The sequence below is a fragment of the Hyposmocoma kahamanoa genome, unplaced genomic scaffold (genome assembly GCF_003589595.1).
Source record: "Hyposmocoma kahamanoa isolate Upper Pololo Valley unplaced genomic scaffold, ASM358959v1 210, whole genome shotgun sequence".
In the NCBI taxonomy this organism is placed as follows: Eukaryota; Metazoa; Arthropoda; class Insecta; order Lepidoptera; family Cosmopterigidae; genus Hyposmocoma; species Hyposmocoma kahamanoa.
Window position 1 is genome coordinate 377,421 of NW_020653731.1, and position 25,902 is coordinate 403,322.

Sequence of the window (25,902 nt, forward strand, 5' to 3'; positions counted from 1 at the left end):
TGTGTGTGTGTGTTATAAACTAAGCTTAAACACAAACAGGGTTAAACAGATTCCACGTCAGTAACACTATATAACACATTTTCAAAAGGTTTTGTTTCTGGTTTGACAGTATTGAGCAGCAAGTATGTAGAAAAGTGTAGCTATACCCCTGAAACTTTGCTTTTGTAGCTGTCACACCAGTACTTACATAGCTACATAGCGATTTTGCATAATCTCGTAATCGCGAATCTACAACAAGCAAATCTACACATTTCTAGATTCTTTGTCATAGTTTTGTTGAATTTTGGTTGAAATATACTATCGATTTGAATATGATCATAGCGTGGAGATCAAGTGTCGGATAGAACAAGCACGTAACGCATTTCTATAGTTGAGCCATCTACTTTGTAGTCGATCCTTGAAGATCTCTACCAGGGTGCGTTTGGCACGTTGCTACGTGTTTCGGTTCTTCTGTATGACGTAGAGTCCTGGACTTTAACTCAAAACATGAGCAACCGATTAGAAACCTATGAAATAAGGGTGTACAGAAGAATTTTAAAAATATCGTGGACGGATAGAGTGTCCTTGCCAGAGTATTGCAGATGGTGAATAAGAAATTAGAGGTCTTGAGTACTGACAAAAACGCAAACTACAGTACTTTGGTTACAGGAAAGATACAGGGAAAGCGATCACCTGGAAGAAGGCGTACTTCGTGGCTTAAGAATCCCTGGACATGGTTCCACCTGAGTCAAGATCTTTGTTCCGTGCAGCTGTGTCTAAAATACAGATAGCCCTAATGATAGTCGGCCTCGGGTAGGAGATGGCACCTCAAGAAAATCGATATGAAACATAATTTTCCCTTTTGTCTTTAAATAAAGAAGAAAACCACAAGTGAAACAGTTCGTCCAGGGAAGTACTGCCGCTTTACCTATTTCTGCCGCCAAGCAGTAACGTCAACACTCCTGTGTTCCGGATTTGAAGGGTTAAAGGTACTGGTGAAATTACAGGCACATGGGACTTGTCAACATATCTCATGGTAACTGGCGCGGTGGCAGTGCCTCTCAGATCTTTGCGATTGTAAGCTCGTGAGTGGCACTGCAACTGTTATGGACAGGCGTGTAGCTTATATTATTTAAAAAAAGTGCATTTTCTTAATAGTACATAAATTTCAACTTTTCGTAGTCTTGACCACAAAGTCAAAGTTTTTGCAGGGTAATAAAGTTTTTTCAAATTTTTAAGATAGTAACTATCAGAAATTGATACTGATAGCCCAGAAACAAAAATCGTGTTACGTTATGTAATAGGGGTAGTGACTTCCTAAATTGAAACATTTACATGCATTCAACGAGGTCTGTTCGCATATGTGGTGCAACTTAATATGATTAAGAGGCGGTATAATTAATTTATATTAATTAAGATTAACTTTACGTATTTTCTTCTCACTTTTGTAAATACGTGTCGAACGAACATTTTGATCATAACTCAGAGCTAGTACGTGCAACGGCTTTTGAATAGCACGTAATTACATACATGATACCTTGTTCGTTATGTTTACAAATATTTATTACTTTATTAAATAGAAACAAATTCGTAGACAATGTCATGCCAAAAAATTGAATAATTGATTAGTCAAACGTAGATTTTTAGTAACGTAAACGTGTTGTCGAAAAAATCTGCCTGCACGGTGAAATACCGATTAATATAATATATAGACGAATAATTTCCAAAAAACGTCGCCTGATTTTTAGAAATGACGGGCTGTGCCATGTCCTTAGTGTATATTGACCTTTACCTTTAAATTATATAATTAAAATTTAACTAAAATATTCATAATCCCTTTTCATATTTTAGTGTTACACTTTCAAAATTGTCTATGCCGGCAATTATATCACAGATAATAAATTTTCAACCCAACTGTAACAAAAATACAATTATCAGTGGCTTAACGCTTACTGGGAAGCTACAAGAAAGAAAAATAAATTCAAATGACCGGCACAAAAAGAATGTATTCACACTTTAGGCTAAAAATGTGTGTTAAAAAAAGGGAATTTAAAAATACAATGATAATATAAAGCTTCGATAAAATTTTTAAAACGTTGCGTAATTGAAGTATTGAGTAGTTTTAAGATTTGACATTATGTATGTTATATGATATATATATATATATAATTATATATAAACTTTAAATTTTTTCTTTACTCGTTATTAGATTAACTCTTCTTTGACGTCACAGTCGTTTAGGTAACTTCGTAAAGTGCGTAGTGTCCTTTATGGGTTTACACTAATCCAGTAACTTTGCCATGTTCTGTAATAGCTGGATATCGTTAGGGTCATAGTAAACAGGCGTCGCGTAGGCGAGCGTGTATTACATTCCTCGTATATCTAGTTTTGAAATTTTATACCTGCTTATTGATCTTTTGCCAATGCGCTAATGCTAAATATAGCTTTTTTGGTATATTTTGTTGAGCTTTCAAATTTAAATTAATGATTTCAATGAATGAAAAATAAATAAAACTATTCAACGTCATGGCTAGTTTATATTTATGTAGGGATGACACAGACGTCTGCATCTGCATCCGCAACCGCTTTTGTAATCAAATTATGTCAAATTATTATCTTTTATTTAAATGAATGTTAATTCAATGATCACCAAATCCACAATGATCTACATAGTTTATTCTGAAAAAAAAAAAAAAATCACATCCGCATCTGCAGATTTCAACGATGAAATATTCGCGTCTGCGAATGTTGTCATAACGCACATCCGCGGCATCTGCTATTAAGTCACGAAGTTAACTAAGTTTAAACTTAACTTTAAGTAGTCTAATGATTGCACTTGTTTTAGTGAATGCGCAGAATGGTCGGCAACTTCGTCAAAAAAGATTTGAGTCTATTCTACTTATACATTAAATCGATGATTACTTAACAGCTGTTAAGTGATTGTTTAAAAGCAAAAGTTAAGTTAAAAATAATCATAACTTTTCAATAAAAAAATGACCTCAATAGCTTGTAGAATGAAATCTATTTGTCAGGTTTTATTGAATTTGGTTAACGGAAAGTGCCTTGAAATCCTATAAACCGGATTCATCCCCTAATTTGCTACCCTTAGAGATGGAACTTTTTCTTCAAATTTGGATGGGAGCACTACTGATATACCCCCTTTCTAACGAAAAAATATCATCAAAGTCAGTTCACAAATGCCGGAATAATCGCGTAACACACACACAAAGAAAAAATACAATCGAATTTAGAATCTCCACCTTTTTTAAGTCTGTTTATAAGTTAATTACTTCGTCGCTTAATAAGTGTAAACCTGCCATTACGCATTGACAATGGACTAATAGGCACTCTTTTCAAATTCCATACCGGATATTGGACGGTGGACTGTAATGTAGCTTGAATTTATCGTTCATTGTATAGAACGCTAGAATGCCAAAACGTTTTGTTTATTTAGCTCTAAAACTAAGTTCAGTCCTTCTCTATCTTGTTATTAATAAAGTACAGGAGAGTTAAATTTGGTTTAGAGCCGTGAAATTACAAGTTCATTTCAAATTTAACCTTTTCTTGCTGACAACTAAAACACTTGCACTGATATCATAGTCCAGGTTGTGTTTGCAAAATCGACATCAGGGACTGATCCAGCTACTGCGCTAATGTAGAAATTACCCGTTATGAAACTCGCGTTGTTTTTGTCATTGTGACGTCATTTTCTTCTTCGCCTTTTGTGGGATATAATTGGAAACAAAAATAGACCTTAATAACCATCTCGCTCTCGGTGATTTGCCAAGATAACAGTCGATGTAAAAGAAAGAAATAACAATATAGAGGCACCTACGAGATCGAAAGGGACATGTTATTGACCCTTTCAATAGGGCTTGTTTTGCCGAAATAGATATCTGTGCCTCTACCGTAAGTTTTTTTTTCATTTTTAAGTAAAGTTAACGGCATTGGCAAAATACCGTTACAGCCTTTTCGTAATTTTTGCTTTTTTAAATTTTGATTAAGTTTTTATTTACGTTTCAATCTTCATACGACATCGAATGTGGAAATGATGTGAATAACTTCAAAACATTGTTTCTTCTTATGACTGCTAGGGGCGCTGCATATTTTGCCATACAAAATTTTGACGTTATTTATTGTGACAGTTGTCGCTGGCGAGTTTTCTGTGACAGGTAGAGGCACTGTTTAGATATTTCAATTTGATATTTTTACCGTTCAATTATGTCCGTTCTCTGTCAATTTTGAAAATCACAGAAAGCACAGGAATAGCCCTTTTTGTTTTCCGAATATTCTCAAAAAAGGCAACATATGATACTCCTCTCTTGGATCTGTTTTTTTTGCATTTATCTTTCGTTTCTTTACCTCAAATGAAATTCTAGTAAATACTCTTTAAAATAAATATACTCTTGACTGTCCTACTGTGTAGGTGTAATCTTACCTTTACGCGAATCCAAGGATTTTTTAATTACAGGCTGACAAGTTAGTTTTCATCCCATCGCCATTTTACGAAAATTTAAAAAACCTTATTTCATCTACTGACAACACCAGCATTACTCTCGAAAGTCACTAGCACCGCCATGTCAGTATTCGATACTAATTTGTCAGTCTTTTAAATAGGTTTCTATAAAGTATTATAATTATAAACCATTCCTAGTCTTAAGCTTAATAATGAAGTCATCACAATATCCGTCTATTTCCTGTAGGATTTTCTTTTGTTTTCTCTTTTATTAAAAACCCTGTACTGAATAGAACCCTTAGCAAATTAGTATATACGGAATGACAGGGGATAATCGACCTGAATATTATCGGAAATAGGAATCAAATTTAATTGCCATGCAATACATTAAAAAAGGAATTTACAAATTCTTATCTTATATATGGCATACATTATATAATGCTTGCCATCACAGTGAAAGATTGGCGTAAGTTATTCGCCGATTGTTGTCCAGAGTGCGTCAGATTTACAGGAAAAGAATGGTATGTCGTGCGGGGAGGCTCCTTTAGTGCACCCCACAAAAACATGTCAAATGAGTCTATATTATATTAGTATGATTCAGCTATAGAGAACTATGGAATACATAGCCCTCCATGTTACTCTGCCACAGCCTGTAATGGTTAAGAACGCATTAATTATGTATGTTGGTATTTAAAATTATATATTTTATTTTTATTTCAATTCTTAACAAAACTGATGAAAATATCTAATAGGAGATTAAGTAATTAGCGAATGTTATTTTTACCAATCATCTAAAAATACCCTTGACAAATATAACGAAGAAAGAAACTAAGGTGTGGACAAACGAAAGCTTGAAATAAAAAATAACAACTTGAAGTACTATCGGAAACTACGATTTTGTACCTTATTCCACTTTTGAATAGGTCATAAAGTCCACTCATTCATAGTCTAAATACGAGAATAGAGAATGTAACCAATAAAATAGATTTTTTTTTCTTCGTGAACACTCGTTTCGGGTTTAAATTACGTGATTTTCGAAAAATACCTACGAACTTTTATATTTTATTGTACACTTCAATATTTCAATATTAACTAGAAAACATAGCAAGAAATCATTCAAATGTGAAGGTTGCAGTTGGTTGACGTAAACCTGTATCGCGATTGGACGTACATATATTACAATTATAAAGGATTTGGAAGGAAGGAAGGAGAAAACGTATTTACATAGGGAGATATACATGAGTGTAATTCTTTGAAAACGAGTGAGTGTCTTTGTGTACCGTCGCATTTAAGGTTTTTTTTTGTTAAAGTATACCATGGTAAAAAAATATTGAATCCGATAGTTTGGACACAAAAGCCATTTTTTACCTGTATTTTCGTTTGGCTTTAGATAACAGGTGATTATACCCCGTCACGAAAGAAAAAATGAATTAAAAACAAAATGATATCATTGAAAAAGGCTGAGGACACAATTTTTAAGATATACAATGTCTTCTAAAACAGGGTAATTTCATTTACTGTTGTGTATTTTTGAATAGACGTTGTTGCAAGGATTTTTACTCTTGACTATACTGATGTAATACGTGTTTTGGGGAGACTATGCTGTAAGCGATTATTATATTCAGCGGATACCTACGGAATTTAGTAGCATAAAAACGCAGCTTTGTGCCGTAAGGCAAAGGAGGAAACTGGAGTGCCACCATTGAAAATTTTGCTAGTGAATTCTTTCCAGGGGCAATTCCATTCCATTATTGCATAGCGCTATTGTTATACGAACGACCACACGACGAACTATAACTACCAGAGGCGGCTCGTTGAAGGTTTCAGTGGGTTCACTAACCTAAACATATTTTAAATAAAAAGTGAAACTCACATTATATAGTGTTCCATTTTAAGAGGGAGCGGAGGAAAAATTCTAATCTTCGATTTGATTTTAGAGAGGTATATCCACTTTAAAGTTAAAAATAAAATATTGTATGAGTAACTACACGATATATTCAAGCATAGACATTAATCAGAAACAGAAAACAATAAACTTTCCTCGATAGAGAAAAATCACGAAATGACCTCTAATTTTCACATTTTTTCGATTTATCCTCGAAATGCTACAGGTTATTAGGACAAAAATTAGGTAATTAATTATATTTATGCATGATCGACAACTGTCACTACGGATTTTTGTTTAATCCCTTTAGTTTAGAGTTATTCCGCTAAAACGAATTTGGTACTTTTAATGCGCAAAATTCAACATCTCTCGCATGTCACGCGAACTTCAGGCATATATTTGTTTCACAAATTTGGGCGGAGCCAACGTCAAAACTTCTTTGGAGTGCTCCCTCTTAAACAATGCCACTAAATAATATTACACTTTTTAATAACGATTCTTCTTAATAATAATTAATTTTTATTACACAATAAAATGCGCGCGAGGAAAATACGGTTTGTTTATTTGACTAATAAAACTGGCAACAGCGCCGTAGCGAAGTGCAGTTGTCGTATCGGGCATGCACGGCACGGCAACGTTACGCGTAGCGCTGCTCAAATCTTGCTAATTTTCTCATACGTTTCTTCTGTTTCACGTGTCGCGCCGTAAATAAATTTCTCTTTCGCACTCATTGAATTCAGTACTGGGGCCTTACCATGAACTCTTATTACAGTTCAGTATAGGTTCGTAACGACAAAATAGCGGGATGGTGATATACACTTCATGTGGCGCTATCTCACAACGATTCATTTTAGGTCCTATACTGAATCGTGATAAGTGTTCATGGTAAGGCCCCTGAACTTTTTAAACAACTGCGGGTCAGAGAGGCGCATCGCGAAGCGCTTCACTCAAGGGTCAGTAAGCTATACTATATTAAAGAGAAAGATAAAAATCTAATTGCATGTTGTATGTACTGCGGCTACTAATATAATATGAAAGCTTAATTAATAATTTTATTTTAATGGGTTGGATAGAAATGGGAGTTCACTGCACCAGCGCTCCTTAGGGCGAGCCGCCTCTGATAACTACTATTATATAACTATAACACTACCAGTATAAACAGGTCTTGTCAAATCTAATTTTGCTATGCCTATTATAGGAGCTTTGTGTCAACTTATATTGGAAATGTTGAGTAAATTTTATCGTAAGTCGTTGCCTTGCGGAACTGACGCTGAATATAATATTGCTCTGTTCATTATGTTATTTGCAATTGCATCGACTGCTAAGTAGTCGATTAACTCGAATGTATTGCGGACCAGGTCCACATATAGCGTATCAGATTTAGGGCGCGTATCACATGACTGCGTATCATTTCGTGTCACAATTGATACGCGTCCGTGACCTATTACCGAGATATACGCCAAAAAATCAGGTGGGATAAAACGCCTTATTGGTATTATTGGTCTAGATGTCCATGATATTATAAATTCAGTATTTTCTCCTCAACTAAACATTCTCGTAACCGACAATTTGTTGACAAAAATATTGCAATTCAATTCTAGTACCGATGTAATGAAACATCGTTTCAAACTCTACCATACGTTTTATTAAGACGTTGACAACATCCAGGTATACTTTTTTATTTCGGCGCGCTGTTTCGGCATTAGCTTGCAATACGTATCGGAGATCAGATACGTCTTAGTGGACAGTGTATGCTCTATAGAATAAAATGTGTTGTTATAACAACCCACACACCCATCACACGAATCATCTCGGTCACACGCATCATCTCTGTCACATGCATCATCTCGGTCACATGCATCATATCCGTTTCGCGTTCTTGCATCTCAGATTGTGGGCCAGGTTGTTGTCAACGTCTATGCATAATGTAAAAAAACAATTATTGCCTTTCTAATTGCTCTTTATAATTCTAGAATTTATTTATTTCTTGCGTATGAAGCTATTGTATTCAAATACATAAACACAGTTTTATTATATCTATCAATAGAATTCATGAACAATTTTTTGTTTGTAATTTTTTTTCTAGCGAAATTATAATTAACATTAGTAAATAGTGAAATAAATGTTTTATAGTAACACAATATTTATTTGTACATGAAATAAATGTATGTTTATCACATTAATAAAAAAATAGGTGAAGAATATAAGTAGAAACCGAATGATCTGTTTGTGATTATGAATGTAATGTATAGAGTTTTAGATAAGTGTTAATTTGGATTAATTTGTGTAACGATTCAAGTGTGATTACAATATAATTTTTAAACATACTAAATGTCAAAGACAAGTTACTTTTGAACTTTCATATATAATATTACATACTGACAACGTGGTCATTGTCAGAACGACTAAAATGGTCTATTTTAAGGTCCAAAAGTGATTTGTTTCTTTAAAAAATTTAATATCTTACGGGCTCATTAACTCATGATGACTAACCAAATATGAGCCAACATTACCAAGTGACCAGAGCATCTAGGTTGCATAGTAATGGCTGTCAAATTATTGAAAATCACCATGCAGTATTCTTTATTTGAATTTAATTCGGAAGTTTTACAGAGTTCCAGATTTGAATGAGGAATTTGACATTTCATGCTTAACGTTAACTTAATTTCAATATGGCGCATCCGCACTCGTACGTAATAAGTGTGAACTTGTCAGTGTTCAAATATGGTGATTTTGTTTTGTCTATGGTTAAAAAAAAGAAGTGAAGATTATATTACACTTCGTTAATCTTCTTGTATTCTTTTGTTTCCACCAACATGTAAGATATTAAATAGAATCAAACTTAGCAGTGAATAATAATCTTACAACTATAATAGTAAAAATGTGTCTGACTGGGCAGATACATTTGTACATAGGAATTGTGCCCAACAATATAGCCAGCAGTGTACAACCCACCGAACTTCCTTTTAAATTGGAGTGCCAATTGTTCCCTTAATGTTTCCAGTAAGTGTACTGCCCTTGTTGTTGGTTACTGTAAATCGTTGTATTGTAATCGCATTATAGTATGTAATTAAATATTATTGATGATATACCTATCTAGTTTGTGCTGCGTTTGTCTGGATTTTCACAAAACTAACGGAAAGTTCAAAATCTGTAAAACTGCGGAAGATGCCGAAAATTCACGAGTCCGATTGTCATCGTTATTTGAAAGTTTTGGTGCTTCAGTGGCGCCGTGAAAACTCGGCAGGAATACCTATGGACCTCGCTTTCCTGTCGCCCATGCCTGCTCAGGTCCGTTGCCACAGCAACCACAACAATAAAACTGATTTTACATAATCAATTTTACTTATTTTAAATATTAATCTGAAATATTATTATGCATAAAAACGTGTCAAATAATTACACTGCAAAGGTCGGTATGCTTCGTCTATTGTAACGAATTGTTACGGTCAACTTATTTTTGGGATTCTGTAATTTCTTATTGACATTCTTAATATATATATATATATTCGTGAGTATACTAAATCTATGTTCGTGAGGATTGTCAGATGTGAGGCAGACGGTGATCGGCATCACATTTTACCATTTCAGGCACATAAGCATACGTCAAGTGTTCAGTCCATTATATTTTATAGGCAATAAGCCTCGTCTTCGGTGGGTCTTCATATCCGAAGGGAGTCAAGAAAAATTCACTAAGACTTGGAAGTATAGTTTTAAACTATTGCCTTTTTCATAAGGGAATGAATTTAATAAAAAAAAAATTAAAGAAATCCAGTGGTGTTTTGATTATTCGCCATCTGTAGTAGAGTTTAAATGATCACCGTAAACAACGATTTCTCACGGAAAAATCTTAAAAATGAAATTGAAAGTTATCTGTAGTATACGTACGAGAATTGACCCACAATATTTAATGATAAAATTACATTACAACTTGACCACTAGTGCCTGTACCATGGGTTTTCACTATTAAAAATCATTAACTATTGCGTCGGATTAGATAATAATTTTATATACAATTTATATTACAATGAAATAAAAATTATTTATAAAATTATTATTATTAAAGTGTAAAATTGATTATAAAATAAAAAGTAATTTTTAAATTATATATGGATAAATTTTACAACGCCTAGTTAAAAGTATAAAGTAAGTTTTAAGAAGTACTCAGACATGTCATCTCGAGATCGTTTAAAAACCAGGCATGACTTGGAAAGAAAAACGTGACAAAAAATTTACATGATGATTTTGTAATTCTATTGTCAACAACTAAACATAAGTATCTATCAATTTGCATTTCAAAACGAAATATGAAATCTAAATATGTAGTAATTATAAAGTAAGTAACATTGTTTAGTATTCTATTTCAATATAATACATAGCTAAACGTTGCACAAATCCTTCGTTTGTTTATAACATCACGTTCTTATCAAAGTGTTGCGCGAAAATAGACTATTGGTTTTAGCTTGACTATACTCTAATTATTTGTAATGAAAATGTGCCGAATTAGCAAATTGAAAGTTCTCATTAAAAAAATGGCACCTTTACTAAACTTTATAAGATTAGGGTTTTCGAAAGTAAAACTTGTTGATGATTTTTTATGTCTGGCAATCGTGAGAAAACTAAAAAGTACTGAGGATATTTCTCGCTGAAAAATCTGATACCTATCACAAGCGCAGCGCAAACTATGCTATGTGTACGTAATATCTTCCATTAGACTCGTAGTCGCTGTGAGCTACCATGCATATTACAATAAATATATAAATTAATATGGATTTAACTATGACATTTCATTTCTGGCAACCCTTCACCTGTGTACCAGTTACATATATTTTATATTGTACAAAAAAATTGTTACAAACAAAAAATATTAAAAGTTATGTGCTCAATTATTTACAACCATTTGTTTCCAAAGTTTATTAATCTATACTGTACACGATAGGCTAGGATTACCATGGTTCTAGTTTTTTTTCCTTATTTATTTGTTATTTTGAATAAAGAAAGTAAAACATAATATGCCTGACAAGTGGGACCAAGCAGAGTAAACCACGGTAAAAGTAACTGTATACACATGGCATCCATAAAAAAAATATTACTTCATCGACAAAGGCGTCCCGTATGCAAAGTGGTAAAAAAAGGAAATAGTTTGCCAAAAAAATCTAGATCACAAAATTAAAACTATCCAAAAATCCTTACCGCACAAAAACTTCGAACGGACCGCGTCCCGGCCGTTTAGCAATTTTCTCATCGATTTCCCAGAGCGCATGTGCGTTTTCCCGCCATTTCGCCAGTCGAGCGAGGTCGTTCCCGCGCTACAGTCGCGCGCAAAGGACTCTACGTGTTCAGCCACAATAAAAAAAAACTGAAATAAAAATTGTCACATTGGCCCAAAGATTTGATGAATTTACTTTAAAATAAAAAAGTGTTTTTGAAATTGATGGTTGTCAAACCGACTGCTACGAATGTAAGGTGAGTTTTTCTATCTACTTGTTATTATAAATCGATATAATTATGTATTTAGGTCCCGATCGTGACGGTAAACATTTTTACTCTGTGACATTTTGGAATCTATGAAATTTTGGGAATTTGTATTTCATGCTAAAACATTTAAAATAGACTTATAGTGTTATATTTTTAGTTAAGTTTCTTTGTGTTACTAATATTTATTTTTAAATTCTTATTTGTTTTGAATATAATAAAAAATATGTCGAATTATTTCCATTGAAACCGGCAGGATAGGATATATTGACACGTAGAATTTTAAAAAGGTGTTTCAAATCTTAAGTATCCTTTAAATATTCGTTCATCCAAATTGAAAGAACAAAAATTTGAAAGGGCGTTTTTCTTCTCTTGCTCTGATGAGTAACCACAAACAACTGACATGTTTAACATTAACCCTTGTCTATTTTTCAGCCTCAATTATTCCATGAGTTTCAGGTTTTTGGGTTAGGCAGTTTCCTTATGACTTGGTTTGATAAAAAATTATCTAAAAACATATTTTTTTACTTTTTTGACGAAAATGTTAAAAAGAGACGTTGCGTACAGTATTGTTAGTCAAGATCAATTTTCACTAGGTACTAATTTTTAGCTGTAATTACTTCATGATTGTCTTAGTCGATTGTTTCTTTTTTTTTTTAAGAAATACTCTACATCTGTACTAAAAACATACAGTTTATTGAAAAAATAATATGTCATCATCTGCTACCTTTGCTGCCATTTCGTCTTATGTGAAATATAAAATGGAATCCGAAAAACGCTATCAATTGCAATAATCAATCTCAGAGCTGGTGTGTATGTATTGTAATATTTTTCCTATTTAATATATGTACTAATTATTTATTTATATGCCATAGCTCCTGGCCTGATCCTTTTTTTCTCTGTATTGCCAAATTAAATTTTTATGTTATAAGTTTTAAAAGACTAAAGTCAAAAACATTGTAAGTGGCTGAACCGTGAAATACCAAGAACAAAAGTAAAAAAGGTTGCAAGCAAGAATTAAATAAAATATTATTTAATGAGTAGACCCTATAAAAACGAAACTGGTCTTTCAACAAACAATTTTGCAGAATCTTCTCATGTAATTCTTAGTTTTACTGCTAGTCAGGTAGGCAGAGACTACGAATATATTACGATGTTGACAAGGTCATAAACGGTGCCCGTTAAATCAAAGTTTCTTATAGTCTGCAATTTTTGCTTGGCGCCCAATAACTGTGACCTATCAAAATATAAATGTTATTGATAGCAGTTAGAGCTCGTTGTGAGAGTTCGTCTAGGGAAGTACTGGATGACAGGCGCAGAGGCAGTGCTTCTTAGGTCTTTGCGATAAAAAAACTCTGAGTGGCATAGCAACTGTCGTCGGGTGGGCTTGTCATTTGCATTCAGGCGCACAATGTACTTGTCCCCTCACTTGATATTATAAAAAAACTATTTATTTACGTTAATACTACCTATTGGCGAGTGGACTGTATAAGTATGTGCACTATGATGGAAACACCTTATGTGCAGCTTTAAATGCGTGTAATTTGAAATATTGATTTCAAAACCGAACTAGGCAGCGCAGTGAACGCAATTGCCCAATATTTTGGTAAACAAAAACAGTCGAAAAATATTTTATAAATCGTATGTAAATTGTAAAAAAAAGTACGAAAACGAAGGACGCTGCGTCACAGCTGGTCGCCAATACTACCGGTTATCTCAAGTGGTGGTCTGGTGGCGATGGTGGTAGCGAATGTGGGTGATCTCGATCGTATATTAAAATTAATTGTGGTTAACCACAATACGGTCTTAGTAACCGTATATATCATGTAACTTGATGCGAGAGTTAGAAACCGAACGTAGAATAATCCATTATCTTGGCATACACCTCTGCTTAAATTATAAATGGAGTTTAGTAGCAGAAGAGTTTCTTGTCAAAGAGTTCGTCCAGGGAAGTACTGCCACCTTACCTATTTCTACCGCCAAGCAGTAATATGAGAATTACTGCGTTCGAATTTGGAAGGGTACCCCTGTGCTAGTGGCCCTAAGATCTGATTTAAAGCTCTGTTTGGCACTGCAACTGTTATGGATAGCCGTTTCGTTTCGACATGTCCGTCCCGTGACGTGGTATTGTAAAAAAAAAGATTTGGTATAGTAATTCCGTTTAACAGTCAGGTAGGCGATAGCAGTAAATCTGCTATCAAGGAAACAAGAAGACGACCTCTGTTTGTCTCCTGAATATAAATCTAAATCATCGCGAGGTGCGCAATGTTAGACGATTTGTTTAATAAAAAGTGGCAGGTAATTATCAACCGTAGACATGTATTTTACTATTTTTACTCAATATCGAGATGTTTTCACTACTATGATGTTCAATTATTTTTTGTGAAAATACTCCATAATATTACTACAAAAATTGAACAAACACAAAAATTCCTTCGATCTTACTGGACACGTACCAGTGACTTCGCCAAACCGGGGCTTCAGTTCTCTTAACAGAGCTACAGTCAGCGGACCTTCGAACATCTCTATATGTTTGTTGCTTAACTTTGGCTACGGCTATTTTGCCACGTGTGAGAAATCTGTGCAACTTTTTCTTCACTCAGATCATAGACATTTTGCCAGACAAAAGAAAATCTCTTTTCGCACAGGTGTCGCGTTACGTGTAGGTTCAGATTCGTCCAAGAGGTCCATTACGTACTACAAACCGAAACGGGTTTCTCAGTATATGTGTTTTGATTAAAGAGACTTGGAGATGTCAAAATAACGATTTTTTTTACCTTTTAAGACCCAGCAAACTACAATGGGAAAAATCCTGAACGCCCAATGTACATTTAAATTTACTAAGTATAAATGCTTCAGTTCCAAGCCAGTATGTAATCAGTTTTGTATGAGAAACGTGTTTTTCTAGATACTCTATGGTCATATTGTATAGCGTTTTATGAATGCGAAACTTTTATTATAATATACACTGGGCGTTTACGTGATCATTGGAATAATCATGGAATAATATTGTCTGGATCTGAATTACTTCACATGTACATTTTGATGTGGCTTTAGAGGCTTAATGGAATTAAAAAAAAAATATAGGTAAGTGCTCATTTGACCTCTATCTCACCTGATGGAAAATGACGATGAAGTCGACGATGGAGCATGAACACCTAAATAAAGCCTATTCACTCTCACCTTGAAAAGGCTCAGTTATAATAATATAAATGTGGAAGCGTAACGCGTGGGAATCTTTGGAATCTCCAGAACATATGGGTGGATCCCAGGACTACGTTTAGTCCCTCGATGATGGAAAGTGGAATTAAACCGTGTAATTCCATCACTCACCGTGATATATCCTGTAGAATACCGACAAGCAGGCAACTTTACGACAGTGTTCAAGGCTCTGCAGCTTCGCATCTACTAATTCCGAGTCACCTATAAGCCTCTTGGGACGCTTGTCGATTGAATCTAAGGTGGCTAGTTGGTATGTAACAGAGCCATCCCATAGGTGGTATCACTACTCCATACATGACCGAATAGACGAATAGATGAACCCTTGGCTACAACCACACCTGATGTTAAGCAGGGATGTGGCCGACGATACGTTACACGTTTGTCTAGGAAAAGCTCATATACTTTGGCCTTGAAAAGCCCTAAATTATAATTTTCAGGAAACTAATTTATTAATATTGTATTTCTAGGTATAACGTTAGATGCTAAATTGCAATGGGGTCCCCATATAAGTAAGTTATCAAAACGGCTCGGCTCTGCAGTGTACGCGATTAAAAAAATTAGGAAACTTTCAGACGTCGAAACCGCTAGATTGGTTTACTTCAGATACTTTCACAGTCTAATGACATACGGCATTTTGCTTTGGGGTAATGCCGCCGATATCAATAGAATCTTTGTCCTGCAGAAACGTGCAGTTAGGGCAATTTATAATCTGGGCCCCAAAGTATCTTTGAGAGATAAGTTTAAGGAAATTAACATTCTTACACTAGCCTCACAGTACATTAATGAAAATGTAATTTATGTTAAAAGGAATAGTAATTTCTTTATGAAAAATAGTGACAGACATAACATTAATACGAGAAATAAAAATTAACTATCTTTTCTTGATAGTCGTCTTCACAAAGTCAAAAAATCATTTAAGGGGCAATGTATACGCTTCTATAACAAGATTCCGGTTGATATACAAAATTTGCTTTTCACGAGGTTTAAAACTATAGTGAAACAAAAACTTTATACTAAAGGTTATTATACAACTTCTGCGTACTTGGATGACAAAAATCCGTGGTAGTACCCGTTTAGCTCGTGAAGGTAGTCTCGATCTCTGATGTTTCGAATAAAAAAAAAATATTATAAATGTTATTTACAAAGAGCAACCCCTACAGTTTCTTGCTCATTCTTCTCAGAGGAATCTGCCTTACGAATGAGCGGTAGAGTTTAACCATTGTGACGATTTCAAGTGTAATAATGCTTACCTATGAAATAAAGATTATTTTGAATTTGAATTTAATGTCGGCATTGTATTCCATTCCTTTGCGATTCCGACAGAATCTGGATCATTGTAAATCAGATTTCTGGAAAAGTTGTTAAAAACCAAAACAAAGCACATAAATTCGCAACACACAATATGCTGAAGGCGCTGGTTCTAACCGGCCGGATCGATGGATTTTTCTTAGTGTTCGATCTTTGTTAATAATTAATAATAACAAACTAGAGGAGTGATTTCACAACAAAATAATTGAGTATTGTAGTAGTAAAACCTCGTGATTCTCAACAAACTTAAAGATCTTTGTGGGTTGGCATATTCTAGTCAAAGGGTTATAAAAGGACGCATATGCGTATACAGTATATATCAGGGTTTCTTAACCTGTGGTCCATGAACCACTAAGAGTTTCATGTAGTAGGATTGTCCATGGCAATCCTACCTAACATAATGCATTAGTTAAAAAATTGGTATACATTATGTTGTCAGTAAAAAGATACTATGCTCATGTCAGTCTTGCAACTTTCTTCTTCTTCGACATCTTTTCGGAAAGGGTCTACGGACTCTTTGAACTTTTGAGAGGGTTCCATGACTGGAAAAAATTTAAGAACCCGTGGTGGGATTGGTTCTAGCTGTTCAAGGTAGTGCTTCTTTACTTCCAATTTAATACCTAGATACATGTCGGTGGAGTAATCGCCAGTAACCTCTGTTCAGCGCCCTAACTTTGATTTTCTGATAAGTAGCAAACGTTATTAACTTTTCCATTACTTGATACGTCGTCTCTTTTTTCCTCTGCTATAATGCTTATAAAAAAATGTAGCGACTTATCAGACCCTCCATGTCAGACATATCAGACATCCTTCCCATTCGGATCAGCAGCTTGATTTTGATTGCCTCTCCCAATCGGCGTCTTTACCGAGTCGAGGCGCATAATTGCGATTCACAACTGGCCGACTGGAAACTTTTGACATTTCAAATCGGAACAATAGTTGATTTAACTCACAAATTAGAAATATATAGTAGGAATAATAATAAAATAATAATAAATTAAAGAAAAATATAACTACGGTTAATATAAAAAGTTCAATTAAAAGTTACTTTGAAAAAAAAAAAAATGAAACATGTAATTTCTAATTGAGATTTGTAATCTTTTGTTAGCTTATTAAATATAAGAATGTAATATTAAGATGTAATTAAGGAGAACGTGCAGCACCCGGACAAACCAATGTAGGTTTGAGGGTGTGATGTATATATATTTTTGTAATATTCTTAGTGTTTAAAATAAATAAATAAATAAAAAAAAAAATCACGCTGGCCAGTGCCCCGCACTCAAATACGTTACTCTGGTACTCAAGAACTCTACTCAAGTTAGTACTTAAGTATGATTTCTAGTGCTTGAAATCATACTCAAGTCCTGACTTGTGCATTGAGTAGAGTTCTGGAATACGATCCTTAGTGTAGGGAGTTCCTTAGTATGAGACCAGGTGTGGGTGTTTAGCACATTAATATAACATTAGACAAGACACATACGTTGCTCTGGTCCCGAAGTAACTAAACCACTTGTGTTATGGAAATCGGAAACAAGGACGGTACCTCAAACACTCGGACCCGAGACAATATAGTCAAATCAGAGATGGTGACGCCATGAATAACGGTGTACAAGCCACTCGATCACAGAGGTCAGACGTCAAAATATTATTATTATACTCGATTATATATATAGATAGATATACTCAATTAATACGGTATTGTATTTATTTCCATTAGAAGATATTCTTTGTTTGGACCCTTTTCCCAACTCTTAATTTTTATCCTAAAGTTAAGGAACAAACTTAGTAATAAAGTCCCCTTTTGTACGTTAGTATTTACTAATCTTGTTTTTCATGTGCAATAAGAATATTTCGTTCATTCATTCCTTTTATTCATTCTGTCATTCACTCATTATTTGATTGTTTTTGTCTTCTTTTTTTTCATTGTTCACAGTTTTTATTAGACTATAAGTTGAAATATACAGGTAAGTTACAATAAAAGCTTCAGCTACCGGCCCTTGGGTTTCCCATGAAGTCTAGTAATTTTTTGGATAAAATTTTGCACAGATGAAGGGCACGGCAAGGGTTTCGACTCCAAAGGCTGTAAATAGGTAGTTGGAGCCGAGGTCCTGGTACTTATTACTTTTTATTTTTCCGCCAGCTCATCTGCGTCGCTAACGCTCTTGCTGGTGTGCTGGAGAGGGGATGGGGCAAGTGCGTGTTTTTCTTTATATTTCGGAACTATTTCTTTTGTTTTTCCTAAGAGTCAACACTTTGTTTTCGATCTAGTATATTTGTTCGACTTGAGTAAAATGTAAAACGATTTTAAAAACAAACTCATTCCCTCTCTAAAAAGGCGTACCCGGAGTTGAATTTCAACGAGTCGAAAGAGTTCCCCGGTAGGTAATGAGATTCATGTATAAATAATTCCGAGAATTACGCAAGCGGATTTTGAAGGTATACAGAGTGAGCACAAACAAAACGCGTGTGAAGCTGTAACCAGACTTAATGAATGCAAATGGTTTTTAGATTTTCTCTTTGATCGAGATACAAGGCAAATTGTAAGAAAAAGTTGCGCAAATAAAATAAAAAATTTTTGTGGCTTGTTGTATTGATGAATAGAAATAACTATTGTTCTACGACTTTTGAAAATTTAAACAAAATGTTTTTATAACACTGCTGACTTCACATATTTTCTGAGCGTTATGAATCCTCTTCGACATCCAGGTTTCTTCACATTGGTTTTTCTTCACCGAAAAGCTCGTCGTAAATTTCAAATTAAATGACGCACATCAATTCCGTCTGCTTGAGAGGCAGTAGGTAGAACTTAGGCTATCACGACTTCAAATATTTTTGTTCTCATATAATTCGCCTAACAGCTGATCCTAGTTAGTAAGGGAAGTAGGAAGAAAGTTGTTTGTATTCGTGCACGCGTATAATATTATATAGAGTATTGAAGTGCGTATAGCGTATTGAAGGAAATTAAATTAACCTAGACCGTCAGGAAGTGACAGAATTTGGTAATTTCCCGTTACTATCTTCTACACTTGACGATATAACTGAAGGGTTAGCACGACAGGGGACACGAGAGCGACATAAGGAACGAGATACAGTTATTTTAGCAGAGATCTCACGCTTTGTATGTCGCTCTCGCGCCAGTCGCGCATTGCAGTGCTAACCCTACGTACTGATTATTACAAGTTGTTATATTAATCTCGATGGAACGAACGAGTCAACGTTAAAAGCCAAGATTGACTTTAAATTTTTTTCTATAGTACCAAGTGATGGAACCATGATGGAACGCACAAGTCGTGCTTGCGTCACAAACGTAACAGTTTCAGAGCTATAAATCGCAAAGATCTGAGAGGCACTGCTACTGCGCCCTTTATCCTGAGACATAAAGTTGATAAGTCCCATGTGCCTGTAGGTTCACTAGCACCTACTAGACATGGAGTACTTTTAACGCGCCGACGACGCGCGTTTTAAGGTGACGTAAATGCGCGTCTTCTGTGCGTGTAGGTACGCACCGCAGACGCGCCGCGCTGTAGTGAATCGATTCAAACGCGCGCAAACATCGGGTTGCAAGCAAGAAGCTTATATACTAGAGTGTACACTTAGAATTTCATGTAGTTGCTTCGTTTAGAAAATTAACTGAAATTAACAAACAAAACTAAAATTAAAACTATGTCTTATTAAAATGCGCGGATACATACGCATGACTACAGTGCGTATAAAATACGCCATGTGCGTAGACTCTTAGAGGGATGCCCTACGGCTGTTGTTTCTTTCAACGTACTAATTTGCTTGCGGTGACGCGCTGTTTCAACGCACCGTGTGGTATGTCGAACGGATTTAGGGTCGAAACACAAAACTGCATTGCGACGTCGCATCGAATCCACGAGCTCGCACGACGCATCGCAAGAAATTGCGAATTGCACCGCATCGCGCGTTCCTGCAATGTTAATCTTCTTTGTGTTTTTTTCCTGTACTTTCTTATCAATAACAGCAGTGCAACACTTTACGATCCATGTCGCTACCTAGTTTCAAAGATGCGGTCAGTATGGTTGAGGTTCGTCGGAGGAATGGTCACCCGAACCGTGGTAGTGAGATGCATTGCCGCACGAAATCGCATCGCAGTAATTCGCGACGCAGTTTTCTGCGTTCCGAATTCGCATCGCGCCGATTCGCAACTTTGTGTTTCGACCCTTAGAGTGGTGCCACACGAGCGTTGGTGGTGAGTTTCGTCGTCGCAACGCTATGGTTTCAACGCACCGAGTGCCACACGAGCAATGCGGTGTCGCAACTTAACGCTGTTCATTTATACTGCAGCACCTCTTCCCGCTTCTAATCCTGGACCTTTGTCCGATGCTCACGTGTTCCGTCGCGGCGCGTTGTTAGTTCTAATTATACAACGCAACGTCACCGCTTAGGCGCCGCAACGCCGCAAAATCGGCACGCAGTAATAAACCGTAAACGGGGGTAAACCGTAAATAGGTAAGGTGGCAGTAGATACTTACTTCCCTGGACTACTGCTATTAAACATCTTTAAAATAGATTTGCAATTACGGTCCACAGTATTATTTCACAATTTTACATCATATTGCGCAAATCGTAATGAAGAAACTTATACCATCGACTTAAATTAGTTACTTTACATTACTTTTATTGGAGAAGGACGACCAAAGTAAGCTGACCTTGCGTCACAAGCAAATCTCAAGTACGGAGAGGTACAAAGGCGTGCAAAAGACTCTCACAGCTGAACAAGTACAGTAGCAAGAGTTCTTCACGTTAATGAGATTCATGTATAAGCGATTCCGCGGGTGTTAAGCAGAGCTAAAAAACAAATTGCCTGTGAACGAGACGTAATTTGGAGAATGCTTTTAATTCGACCTAGAGGATTTTATCTGCTTAATACTCGTAACTTTGTGATCTTATTGCTGTGTACATTTTTCTCAACATCAAAGAAATTTGATTTCGAACGGAAATTAGATTAGGTACAGTGTCTATAAATAACTATTACGCTTGTTATTTCCATAGTATGTTATTAACTATTCCTTGGTTCGTTATCTGAATTAACATTTTATGTATGAATTAATGTATTATTTATAAATAAAATCCCGTCCTTTGTCCCGTGAAATTGATATCGTAAAAAAAACTTAATTTCTTTATATATTACTACGAGATTAAAAACATACATTCATGTTATTTTTATTCAAAGCAAATACTTATATTTAAATAAACATTTTTTCTATGCCTATTTCATCTATTTACACATGTTTAATTAACTATAGAATAGTCTGTTTTAATTTAATTTTTTTTCCATTTTCATTTGAGCTCCTGATCACGGAACAAAGTAAAAAAAAGCAAGAACATGAATTTACATTTTGGTTCTACAGTTGCCCTGTATCTAACTGCCTCCGTGGCCGAACGGTTACCATGCCGGACTGCCACGCAGAGGTACTGGGTTCCCAGACCGGGAGAATAGAGAGCAATTTGTGGTGGTCTATGTGTATTCCATGGCACCCGCAACACAGGTTTTCCATAGTGCAGGGCTATGAGTGTGTTGGGTTATTATTATTATTATTGTGTTGCGTTATGTATATATAACACAATGTCATTTTGTTTCTCTAATAATTATAATGCTTTTATTAAAATGAGCCACTTCCTTTGCAATTGTAGTCTCAAACTATCGACAAGATGCCGTTTAGTGCGGTGCCACATGCTTTCAATTCTTTTGTACGGTGTAGAAGCATGGACACTAACTCAGACATTATGCAAACGGTTAGAAGCCTTCGAAGTGTGGGTTTATCGAAGAATTTTGAAAATATATAGTGGACGGATAGAGTTACCAATGACAACGTATTGCGGAGGTTGCACAAAGGCTTGGAGTTCTTAAGAACAGCAAAAAAAAAAGAAATTGCAGTACTTCGGGCACATCATACGGAGTGATAAATACTCTCTGCTGCAGCTAATAAGTACCATAGAACTGTTCCGAGCCGCAACTTCACGGACTCAAATTGCCACAATGATAGCCGAGCTCCGGTAGGAGATACCACCCCAAGAAGAGGAATAATTATAACTTTTTTAATTAAAAAAAATCTACCCCAAAAGTTTGTTTACCGGCTTTTTATTGGAATTACATCTATTTGCCAATATTTATTGCAATCAGTTAGCGTAAAGTGCGCGAAATCGGATTCATCCTCTAGTTTACCACCCTTAGAGGTGGAATCTTTTCTTTAATGTAACATCCTTAGAGGTGGAACGTTTTCTTCAAATTTAAATGAGATGGGAATGGAAGGTAACACACCACCGGGGCTGACGAGTTCGGGTCCGCCAGATACGCCCGTGAAGGCGTATCACTGGTTGAGTGCTTGGCCCGGACGCCCGTCGTACCCTGGTTTTACCGTCGAGCCCGTAGTCTCTCCGGAAAACCCTATCTCTCGGGTCGGTAGATAGGGACAAATGAAAAAATACAGTCGAAAAATACAGAAGAACTTTTCCCTTTGTTGAATTCGGTTAATTAAAAAATATACACTGAAACATGTACTTACAGCTTATTTACAGTCGGCCATTTGATTGTACCGAATCCCTGCCACCGAGATGGTCTAAAATTATATACCTATATTTCGAATCATACTTTAGTTCGCTTTTTAGTATAAACATCAAATAATATTGATTTATCTCATGCCGTAACATTTACGTCTATAGATACACAACATGTTTTTTACCTAGACATAATGTTGTTGTAGCTTTGAAATTTACGGCCTATTTTTAAACCGACTTCAAAAAAGGAGGAGGTTCTCAATTCGACTGTATGTTCTTTTTTTTTTTTGTATGTATGTATGTTACGCGATAACTCCGGTATTTGTGAATCGATTTTCATGATTTTCTTTTTTTGTTGGAAAGGGGGTATTTCCATAGTGGTCCCATTTCATTTTGAAGAAAATCATCCACCTCAAAGAGTGGCTGTTCACGCATGAAGATTCATTTTTATAAGTAGCGCCTAACTTTAAATTAGGAGCAATTACTTTTAGCAATTATTTAGTTGATATTGCTATTTATCCAATTCAAGGCGTTTTTCCCTCGACATACTTTGAGTAGTGTCGTAGTGAGAACCTATTTTTATTATCTCCAGTATCAAATCCTGTATAGTGGCGAACTAGGGGATATTTCAATGAAACTTATCAAATAGACGTAATTCCACGTACTTTTGAGGTCGGTTTCTTTAGTACTCTGTACTGAGATTATGTGCAAACAAAAAGGTCTATATTTGAAAAAGTACATGTAAAATGGCAGTTCTATGTAATATAATTTTAAACAGAACCCGAAGAAAGGGGTCTACAGCCTCTGAGTAAGTCGGTGAATGTGATATAGGCAAACTATATAAATAGCCGAAAAGGTAAAAGAAACAGGTTTAAGGTAAAAAGAGTGCGTTTATAATTTTTGTTATTTAATAAAAGAAAGATAACATTTACCTAGCTATTTATTGAAATTATTGCGCGCCAACATGTGTGACTGCGTATGTCGTAAGTTATTACAATAATTTTCAATTTTTTTTATGATACCAAGTGACTGATGGTAAGCGACACGTCTATCCACAACAGTTGCAGTGCCACTCAGAGCTTTACATCGCAAAGATCTTAGTGGCACTGTGTGTGACAAGTCCCATGTGCCTGTAATTTCACCAGTATCATTACCCTTCAAAACCGGAACGCAATGCTGACATTACTGGTTGGTGGCAGAAATAGGTAAGGTGGCAGTACTTCCCTGGACGAATTCTTTCACAAGGAGCTTGACTGCTACTTAAAACTAAAAAACAATTGACAATAAGCACATTTTTCCAGCAAGCCCTTTATAACAAGGTTTGTGGACGCATGTTTTGTCATCATATTAATTTTTTTTTATCAGTTGTTGAGAAAAACTAAAGAGTAAAATTGAGTTTTGAAAGGCCCGCCCTGGAAGTTGTCGTCCGAAAAACCGATATTATGTTTGATGAATTTTTCTACTACACTATTACAATAGTGTTGTAACTCGAAATATGTGAAATTTAATATTATATCATTACCGAACTTACAATTTGATTTTCTACACGTCAAAAAAACCGTTGTTAGAATATTGTAACAAACAATCAAAAGATATCTACTTTAATTATTTACTTTAATTATTATTTAACTGCCTCTGTAGCCGAACGGTTACCATGCCGGACTGCCACGCAGAGGTCCCAGGTTCGATTCCCGGGTCGGGAGAAATATTTGTATGGCCTACATTTATTTCTTTTGTGAGTTTGGGTGTAATTTGTGGTTGTCTATGTGTGTGTCCATGGCACCCGGGACACAGGGTTTCCCTAGTGCAGGGCTATGTTGAGTGTGTGCGTTATTATTATTATTATTATTACTTACCTCAAAATGAGACACACTTTATGTGAGCTAGTTCTGGCCAAAAATCCTCATTCAAAAACATGAAATTACTTTTTCCATTTTATTTTTGAATATATTTGAAAAATCGTTTAAGTGTCTATAATAAACTACAACATATAAATTTTAACGATTTTTTTGCGGGAAGTGAGTAATTAGTTTTTCATTGATTCTGAGAAAGTCCTTTTTTTGAGGTAATACACTATTGTATTAACAGTGCGATGTATGTGTCCATGGCAACCGCGATACAGGGTTTCCCTATTGCAATAATGATAATATTTGTTATACTGCTAAATTCTGACTGTGAGTTTCAGAAGAGTGTCAGTGGAATGACAGAGATGGCATTCATTCATTCATTCAATCAATAATGTTCGATGTTGCCTTATTAAAACTACCATGAATTTTATTATGCATATCTTAATTTGATGGCTAGCCACTGACATGGTAAATTAACACTCTATCAATTCACAACTGAAATAATTTAAATTAACAGGCTTGGGGCATAAATTAATTTACATTCAATTTTATTAACACTAACAAATTGTGCTCCTTGGTATATACGAAATGAGGATCTGCATCGTGATTTGGATATAAAGCCTGTAAATAAAGTGATAATAAATTACGCCGAAGCTCACGAACATGGACTTCATCATCACGTGAACATAGAGACTATACAGCTACTAGACAATACAAATATAGTTCGTAAACTACAAAGAACTAAACCTTTTGTATTAGTGTAGTTAATTGTAGTGAATACAATAAATATTAGTGCCAGTGCTAACTAGACTATGAGCACACAGAGTGTCTTCTCTTTAACTAATATTAAAAGATATTTTGTCGATTAACAATTTCTTTATGTAAGTTTCTTTTAATTTAGGAAATTATGTTAAATTAAAATTGCTTATTAGTCTCGTAAAATGGCTAGATTGTAATTAGTTACAAAGTTTTGTTTTGCTTTGTAACAAATTAAAAAATATATATTAACACGGAATAACGATATTTTCATGCCTGGGCTATAAAGTTCCGAGTTCAATGCCTGTTAAAACTGAATGAATACCTTTCTGAGCAGAGTTAGGGCGCGTTCAAGTTAGCCGCTGTTAGAAGAGCTGCAGCCGCGCGGCGGTCGCGCTGCAACCACGCGGCGACCGCGCGACTGTCGCGCTGCTGAAGTGCGACCAAGTTTT

General features: G+C 35.3%; 1 protein-coding gene across 1 annotated transcript in view; it reads left to right on the forward strand.

Moving 5' to 3' along the window:
- Positions 1-9,488: 9,488 nt before the first annotated feature.
- LOC113227331 (patj homolog) overlaps positions 9,489-25,902 on the forward strand; it is a 195,665-nt gene continuing 179,251 nt past the window's right edge. Inside the window, exon 1 of the mRNA XM_026460224.1 lies at positions 9,489-9,611. Coding sequence (XP_026316009.1) covers positions 9,489-9,611 — 123 coding nt within the window. The remainder of the gene's footprint in view (positions 9,612-25,902) is intronic.